The sequence below is a fragment of the Hyla sarda genome, chromosome 1, assembly GCF_029499605.1.
Source record: "Hyla sarda isolate aHylSar1 chromosome 1, aHylSar1.hap1, whole genome shotgun sequence".
Classification (NCBI taxonomy): Eukaryota; Metazoa; Chordata; class Amphibia; order Anura; family Hylidae; genus Hyla; species Hyla sarda.
The window spans coordinates 264,941,610-264,967,755 of NC_079189.1; the positions used below are offsets into that span (position 1 = coordinate 264,941,610).

Genomic DNA, 26,146 nt, shown 5'->3' on the forward strand with positions numbered 1-26,146 from the left:
AGGTCCGACATCATCTCCAGATGCAGGGAACATTGGGAAAGAAAGCCACGGCAAAACTTAGAGTCCCCATCAAATTTATCCGGCAAGGATAGGCGTAGCCCAGGAGCGGCCACTCGCTGCGGAGGAGGTGCAGGAGCTGGCGGAGGAGATGACTGCTGAAGCTGTGGTAGTAACTGTTGAAGCATAACGGTCAGTTGAGACAGCTGTTGGCCTTGTTGCGCTATCTGTTGTGACTGCTGGGCGACCACCGTGGTGAGGTCAGCGACAACTGGCAGAGGAACTTCAGCGGGATCCATGGCCGGATCTACTGTCACGATGCCGGCTGGCAGGTAGTGGATCCTCTGTGCCAGAGAGGGATTGGCGTGGACCGTGCTAGTGGACCGGTTCTAAGCCACTACTGGTTTTCACCAGAGCCCGCCGCAAAGCGGGATGGTCTTGCTGCGGCGGTAGTGACCAGGTCGTATCCACTAGCAACGGCTCACCTCTCTGGCTGCTGAAGATAGGCGCGGTACAAGGGAGTAGGCAGAAGCAAGGTCGGACGTAGCAGAAGGTCGGGGCAGGCAGCAAGGATCGTAGTCAGGGGCAACGGCAGAAGGTCTGGAACACAGGCTAGGAACACACAAGGAACGCTTTCACTGGCACAATGGCAACAAGATCCGGCAAGGGAGTGCAGGGGAAGTGAGGTGATATAGGGAAGTGCACAGGTGAAAACACTAATTGGAACCACTGCGCCAATCAGCGGCGCAGTGGCCCTTTAAATCGCAGAGACCCGGCGCGCGCGCGCCCTAGGGAGCGGGGCCGCGCGCGCCGGGACAGAACAGACGGAGAGCGAGTCAGGTACGGGAGCCGGGGTGCGCATCGCGAGCGGGCGCTACCCGCATCGCGAATCGCATCCCGGCTGGCAGCGGAATCGCAGCGCCCCGGGTCAGAGGATGTGACCGGAGCGCTGCAGCGGGGAGAGTGAAGCGAGCGCTCCGGGGAGGAGCGGGGACCCGGAGCGCTCGGCGTAACAGATCACTGGTTTCTCATAGGAAACCAGTGATCGACGAATCTGCCGGATGACTGCTCATGCCTGGATCTCAGGCACTGAGCAGTCATTCGGCGATCGGACAGCGAGGAGGCAGGTAGGGGCCCTCCCGCTGTCCTGTCAGCTGTTCGGGATGCCGCGATTAGCCGCGGCTATCCCGAACAGCCCGACTGAGCTAGCCGGGAACTTTCACTTTCACTTTTAGCCGCGCGGCTCAGCTTTGAGCGCGCGGCTAAAGGGTTAATAGCGCGCGGCGCCGCAATCGGCGCTGCGCGCTATTAGAGGCGGGTCCCGGCTTCACTATGACGCCGGGCCCGCCATGATATGACGCGGGGTTACTGTGTAACCCCGCGTTATATCAGAAGAGCAGGACCAAGGACGTACCGGTACGTCCTTGGTCCTTAAGGGGTTAAATGTTATAGCTGACCCATCAGATTTGAATTTTTTGAAGGCTATTTTTTTTGTTGTTTATTGCTCTTTTAACATCATTTGTCAGCCATGTAGGATTTAGTTTTAGCCGTTTATATTTGTTCCCCTTTGGTATATATTTAGCTGTATAGTTATTTAGAGTTGATTTAAAGATGTTCCATTTACCTTCTGTATCAGTATTTTGGTGTAATAATATGGATGGGAAGCATTGGCTGTGGCTGGAAATTGCCTTGACTTCTGTGGACCTGGCTCTGCTACCGTGGATATTACTTCACGATTGCCATTCCCTCCTGGCTCTGCCGTTTTTGGTCTCACATACCCTCTGCCTTTGGGATCATTGGGTTCTCTTGTTGCCCTGGCTTTATGATGCCATTGCTTCCAAACCCAGCATTACCATAGAGATGGCAAGTGCCTAGATTCCTGATTTTAGATTGGTCTTCTCATCCTTCTCATCGCTCTCCTGGCTTGCTTATGACCAACTGATTTCCTTTTTTTTGCTCCAGTGGCCTTCTGGGGTCTCATTAGAAAACGTGGGCTACATACAATTCCTTGAAAAAAATTCAGGCACTAACTGTTAGATGATTCATTCTTTTTTCATTTATTCCAAACATTCTGCAGTTTTTCAAAGCTTGTAAGATAGTATATAGGCAAACATCCATGCTAGCAGAGATCTAAACACACTAGTTGGGAACCATCTGGGTCTGACGCAACGTTTCAGGGGACCGCCCCCTTACTCATGCTAGATCCTGGATTTCCAGGATATAATGAGGAGGAATCACACATTATAGAGATCAAGAAACTCTTCCTTTAGAGTGGTTAAGATAATTTTAGTTTGTACGAAAATAATTTTTTCGTTATATAAAAAATCTTTAAATGAATGTTTTCATATGTGAATATGTGAACATTCCTCATTATATTTCATCCAGCAAGATAAGAAAGAACTGAGGGAGCACTCACGGTTAGGGAGAAATGCAGATGGTGACTTTATTATGTGGACGGTGCGGTGCCAGACTTCATACAGAGGGACACCACATGTTTGTCCAAGGGTCCGTGGCGTCCCGCTGTATGAAGTCTGGCACCGCACCGTCTACATAATAAAGTCAGCATCTGCATTTCTCCCTAACCGTGAGTGCTCCCTCTGTTCTTTCTTATCTTGCTGGATGAATTGTTATTTGCTTTAAAGAGGTTGTAGCACGCGAAGAGTGCGTATTTGAGTGGGACCGCAAAAAGTAACATGCTGCTGTTGTTCAAACACGCGCCGGGGATATTTGTGTCCATATACGGCAGTTGCCAACCCCTATATCTTTGTGCATCTTATTCCTCATTATATGTTGGATTACAGATAAATCTTTTCATATAACTACAGACTTCATTTAAGCCTGATGAGGAGGTCAACATAAGCAAGAAGGAGAATCCAGCACTGCAGGTCCAAAGCAAGGAAGGTGCTTTATTGCATAATAACACACGGACACATAATGTGGATCACAAGGTGACGCGTTTCGGCGAACTCTCTCGCCTTAATCGTACAAAGAAATGTTAAGATTCTTCTGGTCTATATAGGGGACAGAAGCCCCACCCCCCACCAGGTGAAAACACCTGAGTGGATGAGGGTGGAGCCACCCCCCCTAAACAGAGACAGATTAACAACATGATACATACTAAAAAAAAAACACTCCAATATGTTGGATACAAAAAACTTATAATAATATAATACATAAATGAAATATATCCACCGTGAAAAATAAATAGTAACAAGAACATAATAAAATAACTTGAAACAAAAAAAAAGGTGTGAAAATTATAGTGTATTATTAATACCCTGACCATCCATAGTTGGATAGGTATACCGACATAAATCAGTAAATGGCATAAAAAATATCCTAAATTATAAATGCCAAGTAATATACAAAGCAGTGCACAGGTATAATAAAATATTGTGTGTGTGAACAAGTCTCAAGCCATAAGCACGCGGATTAGCGAGTAGTGAGGGAGTTGTTCACACAGCAGTTTTGGATAACAAAATGGGATGGTGGGTCTCATGCACCTGAACAAATAAACCATAAGACAAGCCTCAAGTAAGAAGGACATGTCTCCATTATGGAAATAAATAATGACTAACATGGTGCAAGAAGAATCATCAACCCAACCCTGAGTAATAAGCCTATGGGTAAAAATTGAGCATAACCATATATAAATAGATACCCTTAAGTACTCAGCCCAGTGAGAACCCGATCTCTAAAAGAGGTCCGTACTAATAAAAATAGTGGTATGTACTGAATGGAGATCAGTGTGAACAGGAGGCAAGAAGACACAACGATCTAACCACATCCTGTGTGAAACTAATAATATAGCATGGTGTCTTGCCTCCTGTTCATACCTACAGGGAACCTAGTACCCATTTTGAGGATCCAATAGACCTCTCGGTCCATAAGTTTCCTCCTATGGTCTCATCCACGTATCGGGGCCGTGACCTTCTCAATACCCTGTACATACAAGCTCCGAAAGGAGTCTGCATGACACTCTGCACAATGTCTGCTAACCATGGAGACATGGCGGGAGTTAAAGTGTGGGATGTCCGACAGGTGCCTCCGAACTCTGACTTTGAGGGCACCTGTCGTGCACCCCACATACTGGATGTTACACTCCCGGCATGTGATACAATAAACTACAAAGGTGGTATTGCAGTTAATGTATCTCTCCATTTGAAAGATTTCTCCTTTACTTGTGGACTTAAATTCAGTACTGTTTAACATGACTAGACAGCATGTGCATTTGTTGTGGCCACATTTGTACAACCCCATGTGTTGCAACCAACTGGGTTTAGTAGCTCCAGTACGTTGGAACATGCTTGGGGAAACCCTACTCGCAATGGTTTTCGCTTTCCTAGAGACCACTCTAAAGCCATTCGAGAAAATCCCGGAATATGCCGGATCTCCTGAAATCATGGGGATATATTTCATAATAATCCTGCGAATGGCAACAAAGTCGTCACTGAATTGTGTAATAAAGGTTAAATGGGCACTGTAACCAACTTTTTTTTTTGATATGTTGTAGTACATATGTACTACAACATATCTCTAATATAGTTTCATTATCTTTTTTTTTTATTATAAGGGTGTAATTTACATTTGAAAACCGGCCACTAGGGGTCTCCCTCCTAGTGGCCGGCTGCAGCCTGGCGTGACGTCACGCCTGAAAAAGGACTGATTTTGGCCTTGCAATCAGACAGGCGGGAGCGAGCGCATTGGCTCTCCGGCCACTGGCTGGGAGGCCACTCCTCCCACACATCGCCGTCGCCGCTGTCCCTGCACGGCCGCTGCCAGTAAGTATAACGGAGGGAACGGGGTATGCGGTCGGGGGGTTTGTGATGCAGGGAACGGGGTTTATGCAGGCAGGGGGTGTTTGTGATGGAGGGAACGGGGTATGGCGGGGAGGGGGTTTGACGGAGGGAACGGGCTAGCGCCGTAGCGCCGCATGGCACTAACTTATAGTTTATCTACACAGGGTGCCTCCAGCTGTTTCACTACTACAACTCCCAGCATGCCCTGACAACCAATAGATGTCAGGGAAAGCTGGGAGTTGTAGTGGTGAAACAGCTGGAGGCACCCTGTGTAGATAAACTAAGGGCGGAGGTCCCCCCCAGCAGGCATCAGTGACGTGGTGCCTGCTGGGGAAGTCTGCCTGGTAGTGAGCACACTACCAGGCAGAAGAAAAGTTATTTTTAATATAGTAAAAATTAAAATTAAAAGCAGGGAGGGGGTTAGGGATAGATTGGCAATAGGCAGGGACAGAAAAAAAAATAGGATGGTGGGAGCTACCCTTTAAGGGTTTCTTGTTTTGGTGTTCACTATCCAGATTGGGGCTGTTGAATTTACCTTTCAGTAGTGCTGATCGATCGCGATCTTGAGCGATCCGAACAGCACGACTGATGGAGCCCTCTGTGTACCCCTTCTGTTTCAAACGTAATGCTGTAGCCTCTGACTCCCGAACAAAGTCTTCCTTTCTGGAACAATTGCGTCTGACATGGATCATCTCCCCCACGGGTAGATTCCTCGTGACGTGGGGGGGATGACACGAGTCAGCTCGCAAAATTGAGTTGACAGAGGTCTCCTTCCTGTATGTGGACGTTGACATCACCGGTGAGATGCAAATCCAGGAAGGATACCGTACCTGAACAAATTGCGACAGTAAATTTTAGATTAAACTGATTATTGTTTAAGTAGTCAGAGAAGGTTTGTATGGCCGCTACATCGGAACCCCATATGAATATGAGGTCGTCGATGTAGCGGCCATACCACTGGATGGAAGTGGAAAATGGGTTGATGGGGGGCGAATAATGTCTCCCTCTCCCACCAACACATATATATATATATATATGTTGGCGAGAGAGGGGGAGAACTTCGCCCCCATCGAAGCGCCAGTTATTTGGAGGTAAAATTCCTGGTGAAACTGAAAAAAAATTGTGGGTCATCAGAAAATCCACTACCTGAACAATGTAATCACATAAATCACTGGGGTACTGAGAATATGTTTTTAAGAACCAGGTAAGAGCCAGTTTCGCCAAATAGTGCGGTATGACCGAGTACAATGACGTCACATCGGCCATGAGCCATACATAATTGGCTTGCCACTTCATCTGTTCGCACATCTGGAGAACATGGCTCGAATCTTTAATGTACCCAGGAATATGACAGATTAATGGCTGTAGTAGATTATCAATCCAGGAGCACAGTCTCTCATTCAAAGATGAGATGCCCGCAACAATGGGGCGCATGGGGGGAGGGAACACATCCTTGTGGACTTTGGGGAGAGAGTGGAACACAGCAATGACTGGATGTTTAATTTTGATATATTCAGCTTGTTTTTTTGCTGATGTGTCCACCCTGTACCCCAAAGTCCAAAAGGTTGTAGAGGCATGATTTAAAGGAGGCGGTTGGGTTACTCGGCAGCGGCCTGTATGTCTCAATATCCAGCAGCACATCAAGATTGAGCTGCCGATACACGCCACTGTCGAGAACCACCACCGCTCCCCCCCTTGTCCGCTTGTCGGACTACTATGTCCTCCCATTCACTCAAATGATCTAGAGCTTGTTTTTCAAGGACAGACAAGTTGCCCCTCTTCTTATTTCTGTTATTGGAGAGAGTCAATAACTCCCGTTTGACCACCTCTTTGAATTGAGACATCAACAGAGACATCAGATACATCAGATACATAAGATACATCAGTACTATTAGAAAAATGCTTCTTGATGGTAATGTCTCTCACGAACTTATTAATGTCCAACAGAGTTTTAAATAAATTAAACCTGCAGGATGGGGCAAAAGTAAGTCCCTTGGGCAAAACTAAAAGTTCACGGGGAGATAGAGTCTTAGCAGATAGATTAAAGACCGGTATAGTGCTCGCCTCCTCCTGGATGAGCGTGGGCTTCGTCTTGGATGTGTGGTGCTTCCTCCACGCTCGTCGTTTTTTGATGACGAGCGGTTGCCCGGGGCCTTTGATGTTGGTAAGGGGGGAGGAGGAAGCAGTCAGAGCCCCGGATCCTGATGCGTCTGACTGGTCATCCGCATCTGTAGAGTCGCCATCCGTACAGGTAAAGCTGACTTTGGAATCTTTGCCAGTGGAATTATCACAATTTTTATTCTTGGGGTAATTCCTCCTTCCCCGTCCTTTAAGAATTGATTTCAGTGTGGCCCTGGTACCACTCTGTGGCCATTGATATACAGTTTTCTCTCTGTAGATCGCGCATAAATTTGGATTGTTTTACCTCTGTAATCATGGCCTCCATCTTTGCAATGTTCTCCTTGATCTTTTTATCCATGTCACAAAATGTTGGATGACTCTCATATTGCTGAAGGGTCATCTGTAGTTGGGTTATGTTGTCCCCCGCTTCTATGAGGGCTTGCTCTTCGTATGAGATTATGAAATTCATAAACTTTAGCGAAGAGTCTGTAAGTAATTGTTCCCAATCGGCTTTGAACTGTTTTTTTTGTATCCAACATATTGGTGTGGTTTTTTTTAGTATGTATCATGTTGTTAATCGGTCTCTGTGTAGTGTGGGGGGGGGGGGGGGGGGGGGGCTCCAGCCTCATACACTCAGGTGTTTTCACCTGGTGGGGCTTCTATCCCCTATATAGACCAGAAGGATCTTAACATTTCTTTGTACGATTAAGGCGAGAGAGTTCGCCGAAACTCGTCACCTTGTGATCCACGTTATGTGTCCGTGTGTTATTATGCAATAAAGCACCATCCTTGCTTTGGACCTGCAGTGCTGGATTCTCCTTCTTGCTTATGTTTGCAACTACAGTAGTCCACACGTTTCCGCGCTCAGGAATCAGGGGTGGTGAGCTGGACACTGGTGGAGTGTGATGGGGAGGTCATTTCAAAGTAGGTAATCCAATAAGCTCCTCTTTGCAAGAGACGCTTGCGGTTCAGATTGTCATTCGTATCAGTGTGAACTTGTTCTAATATTTGCCATTGCAATTCATTAATGTTATGTTTCATGTCTAAGAAGTGTCTCGCAATAGTTGTCTCATTAAATTTAATTGATTCACTTACAGTTTTAGTGTTTAAAGCTCTTTTTATGTTATTTTTATGTTCCGTTAGTCTTACTTTTATTTTTCAACTAGTCTGACCTGTGTAACATTTGCCGCAGCGGCATTTCAACATGTAAATTACATTTTCGGTATTACACGTGAAAAATCTGCGACTTGAAATATCGAAACCTTTTTTAGGATGATAGATATTTTCACCTTTTATTGCGTTATTGAAGTGTGAACATGCCAAACATGGATATGTTCCTTTTCGTTTAGAACTTAAAAATGTTTGATTATTGTTTTTCTTTCTAATAATATCCCCTCGTATTAACATGTTCCCAATGGTTACACAAACATGGGGGTTCCTTAAATAAACTGCCATATTTTGTAGGGATCGACTGATATAGTTTTTTTTAGGGCCGATACCGATACTCTGTGGAGGTTAACCCCTTAAGGACCGGGGGGTTTTCCATTTTTGCATTTTCGTTTTTTTGCTCCTTGCCTTTAAAAAATCATAACTCTTTAAATTTTGCACCTAAAAATCCATATGATGGCTTATTTTTTGCGCCACCAATTCTACTTTGTAATGACGTCAGTCATTTTGCCCAAAAATCTACGGTGAAACGGAAAAAAAAATCATTGTGCGACAAAATTGAAAAAAAAAACCCGCTGTTTTGTAACTTTTGGGGGCTTACGTTTCTACGTAGTACATTTTTCGGTAAAAATGACATTATTATTAATTATTATTTTTGCTCTAATATATTGACTTTTAGTTAACCCTCGAAAAATATTAGGATTGTGAAAGCTACGTTTATGTAACATATTGTTTTTATCTGTACTTTTAACAAACAATGTAGTGTCAAATTTGTTATTATTCTTACTTACTTCCCCCCAGAGCATGAAAATATCATCCACATGACGTAGCCACATCAGTGGAGTTTCCATGTCTGTGGGGGAAAAGACGAATCAATCTCTCCTCGAATGTATGCATTAAAATATTGGCAAGACTTGGGGCGACAGGGGACCCCATCAAAGTCCCGCCTACCTGTAGGAAAATCAATTTTGCCTACAGGTAGGCTGGACTTCGATGGGGTCCTCTGGCTCCCAACTAGTGTGTTAAGACCTCTGCTAGCATGGATGTTTCACTATATACTATCTTACAAGCTATGAAAAACTGCAGAATGTTTGGAATAAACGCAAAAAGAATGAATCATCTAACAGTGAGTGCCTGAATCTTTTCAAGGAATTATAAGTAGCCCACGTTTTCTAATGTGAATTGTCTATTGTGGAGTTGGTGGATATCCACACCTGGGCTTAACGAACCGTCTAAACAAAAATTTTATATATTCCATGTATGCCTTCTGGGGTCTGGTACGACAGAGAGTCCTGGTTTTGATGCTTTGGTGTCATCTTCGTCTGTCCATCATTGTCTTTCCCTAGTGTATCAAGTGCTGTTAGGTAGCTGCAATCAGGAAAGAGCAATCACCAGGTCCAGATGGCATTCACCCCTGTGTTCTAAAGGAATCAAGTAATCACCCCTATTTTTAATATTCAGGGACTCTATAGTAACAGGGACTGTTCCCTGTTATCAAAAGGTGACCCCGGGAATTATAGACCTGTTAGTTTAACCTCTGTTGTATGTAAATTGTTTGAGTGTTTTCTAAGAGATGCTATTTTGGAATATCTTGATAAAAATAAATGTATGACTCCATATCAGCAGAGCTTTATGAGGGATCGGTCCTGTCAAACTAACCTGATCAGCTTTTTTTTTTTTTTTTCAACAATATTTTATTGAATTTCAATGTAAAATAAACAACAGAATCGAAAATATGACTTTACAAGGCATGAAGTATGATAACAGGAAAAATATCAAAAATGTAGACAGCAATTTCACACTGACAGCATTTCACTCGAAATCTTCAACCTGATCAGCTTTTATGAGGAGTTGAGCTCCAGACTGGACCAGGGGCAATCGCTGGATGTTGTATATCTGGATTTCTCCAAAGCATTTGATACGGTGCCACATAAAAGATTGGTGCATAAAATGAGAAGGATGGGGCTGGGGGAGAATGTGTGTAAGGGGGTAAGTAACTGGCTCAGTGATAGGAAACAGAGGGTGGTTATTAATGGTACTTATTCTGATTGGGTGGTACTAGTAGGGTACCACAGGGGTCCGTCTTGGGTCCTATTCTATTTAATGTATTCATTAACCTGTTGGGGACGGAGGGCGTATCCCCTTGTGATAATGAAAAATTTGGGGTAACACCAGCATTATATTGAAATTATTTTTTTTCATTTTTATGTCCCAATTTTACGAAAGTTCTTCAATCACCTGTGGGGTGTTAAGGCTCACTGTACCCCTTGTTATGTTCCTTAAGGGGTGTAGTTTCCAAAATAGTATGCCATGTGTTTTTTTTTTTTTTTTACTGTTCTGGCATCATGGGGGCTTCCTAAATGCAACATGCCCCCATAAACCATTTCAGCTACGTTCGCTCTCCAAAAGCCCAATGTCGCTCCTTCACTTCTGAGCCCTCTAGTGCACCCGCAGAGCACTTTACATCCACATATAAGGTATTTCCTTACTCGAGAGAAATTGGGTTACAAATTTTGTGGGGCATTTTCTCCTATTACTCCTTGTGAAAATGAAAAGTTTGGGGTAACACCAGCATTTTAGTGTTAAAAATCAAATTTTTCATTTTCACATCCCACTTAAACGAAAGTTCATCAATCACCTTCGGGTGTTAAGGTTCACTGTACCCCTTGCTATGTTCCTTGAGGGGTGTAGTTTCCAAAATTGTATGCCATGTGTTTTTTTTTTTTTTTTTTCTGTTCTGGCATCATGATGGCTTCCAAAATGGGACATGCCCCCCAAAACCCATTTTATCAAAATTCGCTCTCCAAAATGCAATTGTTGCTCCTTCCCTTCTGAGCCCTCTAGTGCACCCAAAGAGCACTTTACATCCACATATGAGGTATTTCTTTATTCGAGAGAAAATGAATTACAAGTTTTGGTGGGCCTTTTACCTTTTATCCCTTGTAAAAATTAAAAAAATGGGACTACAATAACATTTTAGTGTAAAAAATTTAGATTTTTATTTTTCTCCTCCATTTTGCTGCTATTCCTGTGAAACACCTAATGGGTTAAAAAAAACTTTTTGAATGTCATTTTGAATACTTTGATGGGTGCAGTTTTCATAATGGGGTCAATTATAGGGGATTTCCAACATATAGACCCTCAAATTCACCTCTAAACTTAACTGGTTCCTGAAAAATTCTGATTTTGAAATTTTTGGGAAAAACTGGAAAATTGCTGCTATACTTTGAAGCCCTCTGATATCTTCAAAAAGTAAAAACAGGTAAACTTTATAATGCAAACATAAAGTAGACATATTGTATATGTGAATCAATATGTAATTTATTTGACATGTCCCATTTCCTTACAAGTGAGGAGAAATGGTGGAAAAAGCCGGTACAGTGGAGGCGCTGCTCGAGTGGTGAAATTACTGAGAAACTCAGGCGGTGCAGGATAACGATTTTTATTGAAAGTATTGGGACAACGCGTTTCGGCATCTGCTGATGCCTTCCTCAGGTCCACTTAACAATTCTAAAATAATAAAAGAAGGTATATCTGTATATCTCAACCTAATTGTATACATACATCTCGATCAAAAACATATGGACGGTGTTAGGTCTGGTACAGAAAATATATATAATGTAAAAAGAAACATACCGTATTTATCGGGGTATACCACGCACCGGCCTATAACACGCACCCTCATTTTACCAAGGATATTTGGGTAAAAAAAGTTTTTTACCCAAATATCCATGGTAAAATGAGGGTGCGTGTATGCGCGTGTATAACCCGATACACCCCCAGGAAAGGCAGGGGGAGAGAGGCCGTCGCTGCCCGCTTCTCTCCCCCTGCCTTTCCTGGGGTCTAGAGCACTGCTGTCGGCCCTTCTCACCCCCTGGTTATCGGCGCCGCTGCCCGTTCTGTCCCCCTGACTATCGGTGCCGGCGCCGATAGCCAGGGGGAGAGAAGCGGCGCCGACAGCCAGGGGGAGAGAAGGGGCAGCGGCACCCATTGCCGGCGCCGCTGCCCCGTTGCCTCCCCCCATCCCCGGTGGCATAATTACCTGAGTCGGGTCCGCGCTGCTGCAGGCCTCCGTCGTGCGCCCCCAGCGTCGTTGCTATGCACGGCGCAGCGCTCTGACGTCATGCGCCGCGCCGTTCAGCGCATAGCAACGACGCCGGGGACGCACGCCGGAGGCCTGGAGCAGCGCGGACCCGACTCAGGTAATTATGCCACCGGGGATGGGGGCAGCGGCGCCGGCAATGGGTGCCGCTGCCCCTTCTCTCCCCCTGGCTATCGGCGCCGCTTCTCTCTCCCTGGCAATCGGCGCCGGCACCGATAGTCAGGGGGACAGAACGGGCAGCGGCGCCGATAACCAGGGGGTGAAAAGGGCCGACAGCAGCGCTCTAGACCCCAGGAAAGGCAGGGGGAGAGAAGCGGGCAGCGACGGCTTCTCTCCCCCTGCCTTTCCTGGGGGTATATCGGGGTATACACGCGCACACACGCACCCTCATTTTTTCATGGATATTTGGGTAAAAAACTTTTTTTACCCAAATATCCTTGGTAAAATGAGGGTGCGTGTTATAGGCCGGTGCGTGGTATACCCCGATAAATACGGTATAATATTTTTACATTTTAATGGCCCCTTTCTAAATTTTTATTATTGTCGGCTACATTTTTAGCTCCCTGTCTGCCCACATAAATTGATCTCTGTTTAAAAATTAATAAAAATTTCATTATAAAAAAGATAAATGATGTTAAATGCAATTTAATCGGGCAGCGGCGCCGATAACCAGGGGGTGAGAAGGGCCGGCAGCAGCGCTCTAGACCCCAGGAAAGGCAGGGGGAGAGAAGCGGGCAGCGACGGCCTCTCTCCCCCTGCCTTTCCTGGGGGTGTATTGGCGTATAACACGCACACAGACTTTAGGCTAAAAATTTTAGCCTAAAAAGTGCGTGTTATACGCCGATAAATACGGTATATAAAAAGTATAAAAAGAAAACTTTTTTTGGGAACAGAGAATCCGTATTTCTCTATGCACAGGGATGTGGAAATCCTATAGCCCGACGCCCTGGACAAGTAGTTTTGGGCGCCGGGCAGGTGAATTGTTTATAGATTTAGCCCTGTATCGGGCAGGGACAGACCGATGTCCCCCTTATTTTTCTTTAATGTCGGTGTGAGGCGCAGGAGCGGATGGAAGTCTACACCTCACACCAGCGCTCTGAGTGTATGGAGGAGGCGGCGGCCTCCAGCTGACTGCAGAGACCCCTTATCTCCCCTCCTAGAGGATGGACGGAGCTCAGAAGACACAGCAGGGGGAGAGAGAGGATGTTGACAGCTCCGTGCACAGCTCCATCCCCCACACACAGCTCTATCCCTCCCCTCCCCCTGCTCTGTCTAGACAGGACCTATTCCACCACGGGGAGGTTGCTTGTTTGCACGGGGAAAACACAGAGCAGGGGGAGGGGGAGGAGGGAAATCTCACCTCACACCGGCCGGGACTACAGCTCTGATGTCCACTCATGGCGGCTCAGGTGAGGAGACCGAGAATGCAGGCGGCGGCAGGAAGGGTGGTTGTATATGTATGGTGTGAGTGTATGTGTGATGTGTGTATGTAATGTATGATGGGGGAGGATGGTGTATATCAGTGTTTCCCAACCAGGGTGCCTCCAGCTGTTGCAAAACTACAACTCCCAGCATGCCCTGGGCATGCTGGGAGTTGTAGTTTTGCAACAGCTGGAGGCACCCTGGTTGGGAAACACTGGTGGATATGTATGGTGTGAGTGTATGTGTGTATGATGTCTATGTGTGATGTGTATGTAATGTATGATGTGTGTATAATGTCTAAGTGTGATGTGTATGTAATGTATAATGTGTGTATGATGTCTATGTGTGATGTGTATGTAATGTATGATGTGTGTATAATGTCTAAGTGTGATGTGTATGTAATGTATAATGTGTGTATGATGTCTATGTGTGATGTGTATGTAATGTATGATGTGTGTATAATGTCTAAGTGTGATGTGTATGTAATGTATAATGTGTGTATGATGTCTATGTGTGATGTGTATGTAATGTATGATGTGTGTATAATGTCTAAGTGTGATGTGTATGTAATGTATAATGTGTGTATGATGTGGGGGGGCAGCGGCAGGTGTATGTATGATGTGTGCATATGTATGGTGTATATGTATGGTGTGAGTGTATGTGTGTATGTAATGTATGATGTGTGTATAATGTCTAAGTGTGATGTGTGTATGTATGTAATGTATGATGTGGGGGGGCAGTGGTGGGTGTATGTATGATGTGTGCATATGTATGGTGTATATGTATGGTGTGAGTGTATGTATGTGTGTATGTAATGTGTGATGTGGGGGGGCAGTGGCGGGTGTGTGTGTATGTATATGGGGGCAGTGGCTGGTGCATGTATGATATGTGTATGCATAAATGTTTTGTATAGGAGCAGACGGGCATTAGGGCAGTTGTGCCATCTAATTTTATTTATTTTTAGTGGCACCCGCACTAAATTGCACCCCCAGAATCCCACCCCCTTCATACTCACCCGCCAACCAAGAGCCCCACGGATGCACACAAACACGCCCAAACCAAAACTACAACTCCCAGCATTCTGGACCATAACCTAAACTGTAGAACTATAAAGTGTAACATGCCCGGAGTTGTAGTTTTGGTTCAGGTCAGCTGCAGAGCTATAGGCTGCATCAGGGCATGCTGGGTGTTGTAGTTACTAACTGTAATTCCCAGTATTCCTTGACATAGACTATGGCTCTGCAGCTGACACAAACCAAAACTACAACTCCCAGCATGTTACACAATAACCTTAACTGTACTACTATACAGTGCAACATGCTGCAACACCTACACAACCATAGGCTGTATCAGGGCATGCTGGGAGTTGTAGTTATCTAGTAACTAAATGCAACTTCCAGCATTTTCTGACACAAAATGCACCATATAAACTGGAGAAGCAGAACACCCCCCCCCCCCAGTAACACATAAGTTCCTATTGAGACTGAAAAAAAGTGATTAAAATATTTTAAAAAGTGCGTATACATGTGAATAAGCCCCTTTCCTAATAAGTTTCCAATTTTCTTTAAATAAAAATAATGTACAAAAATAAACATAAGTGGTATCGCTGCATGTGGAAATGTCCAGACTATTAAAATATGATGGGGGGGGCGCATAGACGTAACTTGTATAGACGTTACTTGTCTGGGGTAAGAGGAAATATGTTAATGTAACATCCTAAAAAATCAAGAACAACATATTTCATATGCAATATATTTATTGATTAAAGTACAACACTGTAATCGTGTTGCAACTGGTGTGGGCCAGTATTTTTTAACAAGCACAAAAATTAGATAGTATACTTAGGATCGAGCAAGAGTAAGGCGTGACTAGTATGTCCCTATCTATTAGCCCTGCCTGGCGATACTGTAAGTCCCCTGTCCTAGTGACCTGGGCCTACACTGGAACCTCCTATTGGCCCTGGGCTATAGAGGGGATGCTGAAACAATACTGTGGTGTCGCCAAGATACAGTAGACCGAGGCTAATAGCCCGACAGATCCAATATACAGTATTTGATCTTAGATATCACGCTTAGGTGTTTAGAGGTGTAACATACATGTGGTAAAAATAATAATACAGTATCAGAACCCGAGGGGGGTAGCCAGGGGTATGTAGTAGTATTCACGTTTAAAACCCACAATTGTGTGTGTTGCATAGGTAGAGATATACCTATGCATTACATAGAGATTGCATTAATCCCCAGATTAATGCAATCTCTATGTAATGCATAGGTATATCTCTACCTATGCAACACACACAATTGTGGGTTTTAAACGTGAATACTACTACATACCCCTGGCTACCCCCCTCGGGTTCTGATACTGTATTATTATTTTTACCACATGTATGTTACACCTCTAAACACCTAAGCGTGATATCTAAGATCAAATACTGTATATTGGATCTGTCGGGCTATTAGCCTCGGTCTACTGTATCTTGGCGACACCACAGTATTGTTTCAGCATCCCCTCTATAGCCCAGGGCCAATAGGAGGTTCCAGTGTAGGCCCAGGTCACTAGGACAGGGGACTTACAGTATCGCCAGGCAGGGCTAATAGATAGGGACATACTAGTCACGCCTTACTCTTGCTCGATCCTAAGTATACTATCTAATTTTTGTGCTTGTTAAAAAATACTGGCCCACACCAGTTGCAACACGATTACAGTGTTGTACTTTAATCAATAAATATATTGCATATGAAATATGTTGTTCTTGATTTTTTATTAAAATATGATGTTAATTAAACCGTACGGGGAACGGTGGAAAAGTAAAAAATAGTCCAGAATTGTTCATTTTTGGTCACTTCATATGAGAAATTTTTTATAAGGTGATCAAAAAGTTATATCTAGACTTATCTTGTCTCGGGGGTAAGAGGAGCTACAGCTCTCCCTCCGCTAATATCCTGGAATACTGCGATTGCCTATGAAACCATTAGATCATCGCTGTCAGCAGTGTCTAAAGGATCTTATATCCATCCCTGGTGGTCTAGTGGGGGGGATCAGACTATTTTGGTGAAAATTATTTTATCTGCCAGGACAAGTGGATTTTCTTGAGGGACAAGTAGATTGTGTTCCGCTTTAGTCCCTTGGACAAGTAGTTTTTTTTTTTTTAATTTCCACACCCCTGATGCATGTCTAGGAACTCGCCAACAAGTTCACACACACAAAGAATAGGAGGCGAATAAAATACAGATAGAGAAATAAATAAATAAATCCATGTAAATAGATCAGCAGTGTCTCAATGGATGGTCTATGGGCTGACAGATGAGTAGGTAAGTATTTGAATGGAATGACATGCATAAAACATAGATGGTAAAAATAATTTTTTCATGCAATAAAAACAATTAAAAGTATGGTCCATAGATAATTGGAATGCAAAAAATATAGTTGTGCTGTCGGAAATGCAAAAATAGTTGTGCTATCAGAAAAAATGGAATGAGTATGTATATATATCTCGATTGTGTGGCTTATATATATCTTTTATATATTTGGGAAGTTCCAGGGGGAGAAGGGTTGGAAAAATAAAATGTCAAGATGGTATCAAAGAGGACTTACCCCATATTCCTTTGATGTTCAGTGTGGGAGAGCTGGGGGAGGGAGGCAGAAAGTGGAGGGTTAAGGGTAGAGCTGGGTAGGGGATTATATATAGTGGGGTAAGGAGGCAGAGCATTGCTCTTCTCTGGGTGGGGAAACAGGTACCTGAAAAATGATCCTGTCTGGCGTCTGCACCGCTGCTGGTCTGTGCAGTGTGCTGGGAGCGCGCGCTTATGTGCGCTGTTACCGGCCCGTCACTTCCGGTGGGTTGTCTCGGCAACCACAGACGCCGGACTGGAGCAATGTGCGCCTGTCAGCTGAAGAGCTGACAGGAGGATCGCAGTGGTGTGTTGCGGGCCGCTGAGAGTGTCCGCTGTTAGGGTGAACAGCGGACACAGGGGCCGATGCATGGATCGTTGGAGCGATGCACTCCTGTCAGCTGGTAAGCTGTCAGGAGGATCGCGGGTGTGTGTTGCGGACCGCTGGCGGTGTCCACTAAGTTAGCGAGCGGTGAACATAGAGGGCCTTTATGTGGATCACTGGAGCGATGCTCTCCTGTCAGTGGGTGGGCTGTGGTGTGGGGCATATGAATGGGAAAGGTGTGAGTGACAGGGGTGAGAATGGGTGTGTGATGTGACGTGTGCTGGGGACACTGGGGGGGAAAGGGGGGGAGAAGGGAGGGAGGGGAGGAGGGGGGATGTATGGAGCTGGTGAGGATGTCTGGGTGTGGTAGGGGGGAAGGGGATATGAAGGCATGTGTGTTGGATGGGTTTATGGATGAATCTATATGGATATATATGGGATTGATTGTGGGTGTGAATAGTTTGGTAGGGTTGGCAGAATGAGCGAGAGATGCTGATGTGTGATTATGATATGTTGTTCTGTCATATGGTGTCGAGGGGATTCATCTGGCTTTTTAAAGTTCAATGCAATCATTTAGTCCATCTTGCTGGAGGCAGTGCATTTTGTAGATCCAAAAGGCCTCTCTTTTGTTCAGTACAGCTGTCCTATTTTCTGTGACGGGTGAAATTTGTTCAATCGGAGTGATCCTGATTAGGTTGAAATCTTTGTTGTGTTTTTCGGCCAGATGTCGGGAAACGCTGTGCTTTTGAAACCCAATGGAACAGTTGTAACGGTGACCGTTGAGCCGTTTCCGCAGAGCTTGAGTGGTCCTCCCTATATATTGGAGGCCACAGTTACATTCAATTAGGTAGATCACGAAGGTAGATCCACAGTTGAGATGTGATTTGATGGGAAAGGTGGCGGCAGTGATCCTTGAAGTGAAAGAGGTAGTATTGTGACTGATATTGTTGCAACAGAGACAATTTTTTTGTCTGCATTTGTATGACCCCATCTTCATTGGAGTTATTGTAGGCTGTGAATTGGTGGCACACTTCTTCCTTAAACGACTGGGAGCTAGAAGATTCTTCAGTGTTTTAGCTCGTCTGAAAGTGATCCCAGGTGCTGGGGGAATGATTTTTTTCAAAATGGGGTCATGTAAAAGGATGTGCCAATGTTTTTTGAATATATTTTTGATCCGGTTGTGAGATTGATTGTATGTGGTGATGAAGTTGGTGGAGAATTTTTTGGAGTTTTGTACAGGGCTGTTGGAATTGGATGGAGAATAAGTGCTGGGGTCCTTGGGGGAGAGAAGGGTGCTCTGTTCGGTGATTAGATTCCGGTGATATGCGTCCTTTAGGATCGGGGCTGGGTAATTTTTCTGTAAAAAACGTTTGTGTAGAATTTTGGATTGGGATTTGTAGTCCTTGATATTCGTACAATTTCTTCTGATCCGGCGGTATTGGCTGAACGGGATGTTGTTGAGCCATCTGTTGTAGTGTGGGCTTTTGTAGTCCAAAAAACTGTTTGTGTCTACTTCTTTGAAGTGAGTGCATGTGATGATGGAACCTTCTTCGTGGCTGATTTGTAGATCGAGGAACACTGTCGACTCGGAGCTGATGTTCGGGGAAAACTCCAAACCCCAGTCGTTGTTGTTGAGGTGTGTGATAAATTAATCTGCTTGTACGGCACTTCCACTCCAAATCAGAAAAAGATCATCGATGTATCTCTTGTAGTACTTGACATGGGGGCAATGTTCAGTGGAACCGAAAATGTGAGTGGTCTCAAAACCCCCCATAAATAGATTTGCGTAACTGGGGGCTACTCGGGTCCCCATGGCTGTTCCCCGTTGTTGATGGTATATGGAACCCTCGTGAGTGAACACATTGTGTGTAAGAATAAAACGTAATCCGTTTAGTAGAAACTGTATTTGTTCGTTTTTCATTTTTCCCATCTGATGAAGATAATTGGATGTTGTCATTAGTCCTAGTTCATGCTGAATATTGGAATATAAAGAGGTTACGTCTAGTGTCAAAAAAATGTATCCAGGTTGCCATTTGATATCCCTGAGGTCACTAATAAGACTTACCGAGTCTTTCAGATAAGACGGTAGGGTTGTTACAATTTCTTGTAGATAGAGCTCTATAAAGTGGGAAAGTTGACTGGTCGGGCACCCGATGCCTGATATAATCGGTCTTCCGGGGGGATGTTCTAAGTTCTTATGAATCTTGGGCAGATGGTAAAAAAAAGCCAGAGGGGGAGATGTTACACTAAGGAAGCTTTTCTCATTTTTATTGAGAATCCCTTCGGAATGTGCTGTGTTGAGAAGTTCCGTGTATTCTTTGAGGAACGTCTCAGATGGGTCTTGGGGTAATTTTGTGTAGTAAGATGAGTCCGACAGAATCCGGTTTGCTTCTGCCAGGTAGTCGGCCCGGTCCTGAAGGACAACTCCTCCTCCTTTGTCTGCACTGCGGATGACTATGTCGAGGTTTTCTTTGAGTTCTTTCAGTGCTTTGTGTTCTGCTCTTGACAGATTGTTGTTACAGAGGAGGTGTGATGGTTTGGAGGGTAGCCTGGTGAGTTCCTCTAATACTAAGCTGTAGAAGCTATTGAGATGATGACCTTTGTGGTGATGTGGATAAAAATTGGATTTCCCTTTTACAGTCTGATATATATACATACTCATTCCATTTTTTCTGATAGCACAACTATTTTTGCATTTCCGACAGCACAACTATATTTTTGGCATTCCAATTATCTATGGACCATACTTTTAATTGTTTTTATTACATGAAAAAATTCTTTTTACCATCTATGTTTTATGCATGTCATTCCATTCAAATACTTACCTACTCACCTGTCAGCCCATAGACCATCCATTGTGACACTGCTGATCTATTTACATGGATTTATTTATTTATTTCTCTATCTGTATTTTATTCGCCTCCTATTCTTCTTTGTGTGTGAACTTGTTGGCGAGTTCCTAGACATGCATAGAGAAATACGGATTCACTGTTCCCAAAAAAATGTTTTTCTTTTTATACTTTTTATATATGTTTCTTTTTACATTATATATATTTTCTGTACCAGACCTAACACCGTCCATATGTTTTTGATCGAGATGTATCTATACAATTAGGTTTAGATATACAGATATACCTTCTTTTATTATTTTAGAATTGTTAAGTGGACCTGAGGAAGGCATCAGCAGATGCCGAAACGCGTTGTCCCAATACTTTCAATAAAAATCGTTATCCTGCACCGCCTGAGTTTCTCAGTAATTTCACCACTCGAGCAGCGCCTCCACTGTACCGGCTTTTTTCCACCATTTCTCCTCACATTGCATATCGGCTCCTTACTTAGGAGCTCGATGCCGGTGGGAGAGCAGCAGCTCATCCAACATTAGGGCTGCACAGGTCCCAGTGCGGCCCCTCCAAGGTCGGTATATCACTGTTGGTGTGGTGGAGGGTGCACATCAGTGAATACATTTCTCTCAGGGAGCGCCCCCTGCACCTTTTTCTCCCCTCTCGTCTCCTATTTCCTTACAAGCAGAGAGCTTCAAAGTTAGGGTGGGGTGGCTGATGTGTGGGGGGGGGGGAGGAAGATGGAATTGTGGGATTTGTAGTCAAAAAAAGAAAAGTCAAACAGGAAATACTAGTTCACAAACAGCTAGCCACAGTGTTATGGTAATCTCACAACATAGCCATTAAGCCCCAAGACTAGCGCAGATCCTTCCTAAGCATATCCATTACTGTCTGCCAGGTACATTCTAAAATCACCTTATGCTGGATAACCCCTTTAATGCTAAAAGTGATAGTGTTCAGATTTGCAAAAAATGCTCCCGTCCTTAGGGTTATAATGGGCTCTGTCCCCAAGGGGATAATGAATGAATAGTAAGGTAGCAATCTTTGCAGATGGTACTAAACTCTGTAAAGTGGTAAACACTATAGAGGAGAGTGCACTGTTACAAATGGATCTGGATAAGTTGAAGGTTTGGGCTGGGAAGTGGCAGATGAGGTTCAACACTGATAAATGTAAGGTTAAGTCACATGGGGAGGGAAAATCCGGGTTGGGATTATGTATTAAATGGGAGCACATGTGGAACGACTGACGTGGAAAAGGACTTAGGAGTCTTAGTTAATAGTAAATTTAGCTGTAGTGACCAGTGTCGGGCAGCTGCTGCCAAGGCTAATAAAATCATTGGGTGCATCAATAGGGGCATAGATGCCCACGACAAGGAAATACTTCTACCACTGTACAAATCGCTAGTCAGACCACACATGGAATACTGTGTACAGTACTGGGCACCAGTGTACAAGAAAGATATAGTAGAGCTGGAGAGGGTTCAAAGACGGGCAACCAGAGTAATATGGGGAATGGGAGGACTACAGTATCCAGAAAGATTATCAGAATTAGGGTTATTTAGTTTAGAAAAAAGAAGGCTTAGGGGCGACCTAATAACTATGTATAAATATATCAGGGGACAGTACAGAGATCTCTCCCATGATCTATTTATACCCAGGACTGTATCTATAACAAGGGGGCATTCTCTACGTCTAGAGGAAAGAAGGTTTCTACACCAGCACAGACGGGGGTTCTTTACTGTAAGAACAGTGAGACTGTGGAATTCTCTGCCTGAGGAGATAGTCATGGTGAACTCTGTAAAAGAGTTCAAAAGGGGTCTGGATGCATTTTTGGAGAGTATGAACATTGCTGGTTATGTATACTAGATTTATAGGGATAGAACGTTGATCCAGGGATTTATTCTGACTGCCATATTGGAGTCAGGAAGGAATTTTTACCTCTAGTATGAGGGTTTTTTGCCTTCCTCTGGATCAACTCAGTAGGGACTCATTAGGGATATAGGTTGAACTTGATGTACTCTTTTTTTTTTTTTCAACCTTATGAACTATGCAACTATATTTTGATAAATGGTAGGCTGATCTGGGAATCTCCCTTGATCTGAAGTCGGTTCAGAAAATCTATGTTCTCTCATGGCTTGTCTCTAGTGTCTAAAGCTAAAGAGAAGAATTAAGAAATTGTCTCTCAGTGGTATTACTGTCCATCCACCCTGCATCGGATGTTTCCGGAGACTTCTGATCAATGTTGTCACTGTCTCTCTGATATGGGGAAATATGTTGCATATTTGGTGGACTTGTCCTTGGAAAACGAATTATTGAAGTGTATTGCGCGTACTCTGGGAAACAGATCACAAATACTCTACAACTTACCCTGTTATGCCTCCTGCTGGGTTCCCTGCCCAAGGCCAAGAAGGGGATTTTGCACAATCTTCTGACTGTAGCCCGTCTTGTCATCCCACGCTACTGGAAGACTTGGGACCTTCCGTCTATGGCAGAGTGGGTTAGTGAGGTTAGAGAGATAGGGCGTATGGAGGAGATTGTGGCTGAGGCACGTGGTTTGTCTGATAAATTAGATAGGATCTGGTCTACTTGGTGTTCGTTCAAGGATTCAGAGACTTTCAGGGCCTTCTTGATTGATAAGCTGCCTTGTCACTTAGTAGAGCAGTGCCTTCTGCTTAATTACCATTTTTGTGCTTCCCTGGCATTGGATGCCTTTATCTTTCCCTTTCTTTGTTATCCTTATGTCTTGTTTCCCCCACTTTGTTTTGTTTCTCTTTTTAATTTTAATTTGTCACTGTTTTATGATTGCATTGTCATCTGGCCTTTTAGCTTGCATTGTTTGCCTTGGCCTCTTTGACAATTTATCTTGTTTTGCTTTTTTTTTGTATTATTGTACTGTGTTTTATTATGTGCCAATAAAGAAAGATTACACATTAAAAATATAAAGTTGGCAACCCTGCATGAACTCACTAAAGGAGGCATACTGGCTCAGCTTGCATCCACACAGTCCCTCCTCTCCCCTGCATAGCAGTAGCTATGCCCCACCCCCACTTATTGTATTACTGTCTTGTTCTACTGCTAGAGACAAAATGCCCTTATCACAGGCAGTAAGACACCTAGTGCTTTTTCTTTTCTGCAGCAAAGAAATTATTTACAAATATGTTGCAGGTCACATGGCCTATCATGGAGCAAAATTGTTTAAAAGAACAATGACTAGTTAAATAATTTGTTATGTTTCTTTCTAAGGTGTCCCGGAGTTTATCAAAAGGCCCACTGATGAAATTGGTGTTTCTGGGGGTGTGGCTTCCTTTGTGTGCCAAGCTACTGGTGATCCCAAGCCCAGAGTCACATGGAACAAACGAGGCAAAAAAGTAAACTCTCAGCGATTTGAGGTGGGTGTATGTTAACGTAAGTTATCAAGTCGGGTATAAGAAGAGTCCAGAGTTCATTCTTTGAAAAAAAATACACTGTCAATTTTAAAGGAGTAGTCCGGCGCGCACTTTTTTCATTTTATCCTGTCCGGGCATGCAAAATAAAAGAAAACACACTTTCTCTTACCTGCCAACGAGCCCCCGGAGCTCCGGTATACTCTGGTACAGGTGTTCGGTCCCCGGGCTGTATTCTTCTTACTTCCTGTTAGCCCAGCACGTCACACGGAGCTTCAGCCTATCACCGGCCGCAGCGATGTCTCGCCTCGGCCAGTGATAGGCTGAAGCTCCGTGTGACGTGCCGGGATAACAGGAAGTAAGAAGAGTACAAACCGGGGACCAAACACCTGTAACAGAGTATACCTGAGCTCCAGGGGCTCGTTGGCAGGTAAGAAAAAGTGTGTTTTCTTTTATTTTGCAGCCCGGATGGGATAAAATGAAAAAAGTGCGCGCTGGACTACTCCTTTAAGTTGCTATTTTAGGTCTTTTTAGCATGTTATTTTAGGTCTTTTTTCCTGTCATGCTCTACCGTGTTCTTTTGGTTGTAGATGATTAAAACAAATATTAACCATCCATATTGATTTCCTAGTTTTCCACAATTTTGATAACCTTTCTAGAAACTACATTTCACTATTCATCTATTAATTATGGTTTGGTTGTCTTTGAACACTTTCCAGTTCTGCTCAGTATTTTAACTGTTAAATAAAGCTTAGGCTGGGTTCACACTACCATTTGTAACTACGGTTCCCGTATATGGCTGGGAGGAGGAGGGCGGGGCTTAATCGTGGTGCCCGCACTCAGCCGTATAGGGGAACCGTATTTAATGCATGTCTATGAGCCGAACGGAGTGAACCGCAGCCTCCGGTCGGTTTCCTGACCGCAGGCAAAAATGTGGTCAACCATTAAATACGGTTCCCCTATACGGCTGAGTGCGGGCGCCGCGATAAATCCCCGCCCCCCTCCTCCCAGCCGTATACAGAAGCCGTAGTTGCAAATCGTAGTGTGAACCCAGCCTTAAGCAGTATTCCATATACTGTCTGGCTGTTGGCTTGTAACTAATAGAGCAAATATTCTTAAGTTTTCCAGTGCTTCTTAAAAACATTTTTCTTTTCAAATCTCGTTTTTTTTATATAGATTTATAAAAAAAAATATTTTAACCTCTTAAGGACACAGGGTGCCGCCGGTCCCGGTATATAACGCGGGGTAAAGCAGTTATAGCGGGTCAGTCTCGGTGGCTAATGAAAGCCGGGATCCGGGGCTAATAGCATGCGGCACCGATCGTTGTGCTGTGGGCTATTAACCCTTTAGACGCGTCGTTCAAAGTTGATCGCCGTGTATAAAATGAAAGTGAAAGCTTCCTGGCAGCTCAGTCAGGCTGATCAGGACCACCGAGGTGAAATTGCGATGTCCCGATCAGCTAGAACGCGAGCGGAGGGTGCCTTACCTGCCTCTGTTGTGTCCGATCGGCGATTGATTGCTCCAAGCCTGAGATCCAGGCTTGAGCAATCGACCACCGAAAACACGGATCATCTCCATGTTAGTGCATGGGGCTTATCTGTGTGTAAGATCGGTATGTGCAGTGCTATGGCCACTAGAGGGGGCTATAATACTGCAAAAAAAGTGTGAAAAAAAAGTTCATAAAGATCATTTAACCCCTTCCCTAATAAAAGTAAGAATTTTTTCCCATTAAAAAGAAAACTGTGTAAATAAAAATAAACATATGTGGTATATCGACACGTGCGGAAATGTCCGAACTATAAAAATATATTGTTAATTAACCCCTTAATGACGCAGGACGTATATTTACGTCCTGCGCCGGCTCCCGCGATATGAAGCGGGATCGTGCCGCGATCCCGCATCATATTGCGTCGGTCCCGGCGCTCATCAACGGCCGGGACCCGCGGCTAATACCACACATCGCCGATCGCGGCGATGTGCGGTATTAACCCTTTAGAAGCGGCGGTCAAAGCTGACCGCCGCTGTGAAAGTGAAAGTGACCCGGCTGCTCAGTCGGGCTGTTCGGGACCGCCGCGGTGAAATCGCGGCATCCCGAACATCTGACAGGACATCGGGAGATCCCTTACCTGCCTCCTCTGTGTCCGATCGGCGAATGACTGCTCCGTGCCTGAGATCCAGGCAAGAGCAGTCAAGCGCCGATAACACTGATCACAGGCGTGTTAATACACGCCTGTGATCTGTGTAAAAGATCAGTGTGTGCAGTGTTATAGGTCCCAATGGGACCTATAACACTGCAAAAAAAAAAAAAAAAAGTGCTAATAAAGGTCATTTAACCCCGTCTCTAATAAAAGTTTGAATCACCCCCCTTTTCCCATAAAA

General features: G+C 44.3%; 1 protein-coding gene across 14 annotated transcripts in view; it reads left to right on the forward strand.

Annotated features, from left to right (window-relative positions):
• PTPRS (protein tyrosine phosphatase receptor type S) overlaps positions 1 to 26,146 on the forward strand; it is a 784,683-nt gene that overhangs the window by 114,042 nt on the left and 644,495 nt on the right. For all 14 annotated transcript variants that reach the window (XM_056571644.1, XM_056571636.1, XM_056571669.1 and 11 more), the window contains exon 3: positions 23,628 to 23,773. In XM_056571644.1, the coding sequence (XP_056427619.1) occupies positions 23,628 to 23,773 (146 nt within the window). The remainder of the gene's footprint in view (positions 1 to 23,627; positions 23,774 to 26,146) is intronic.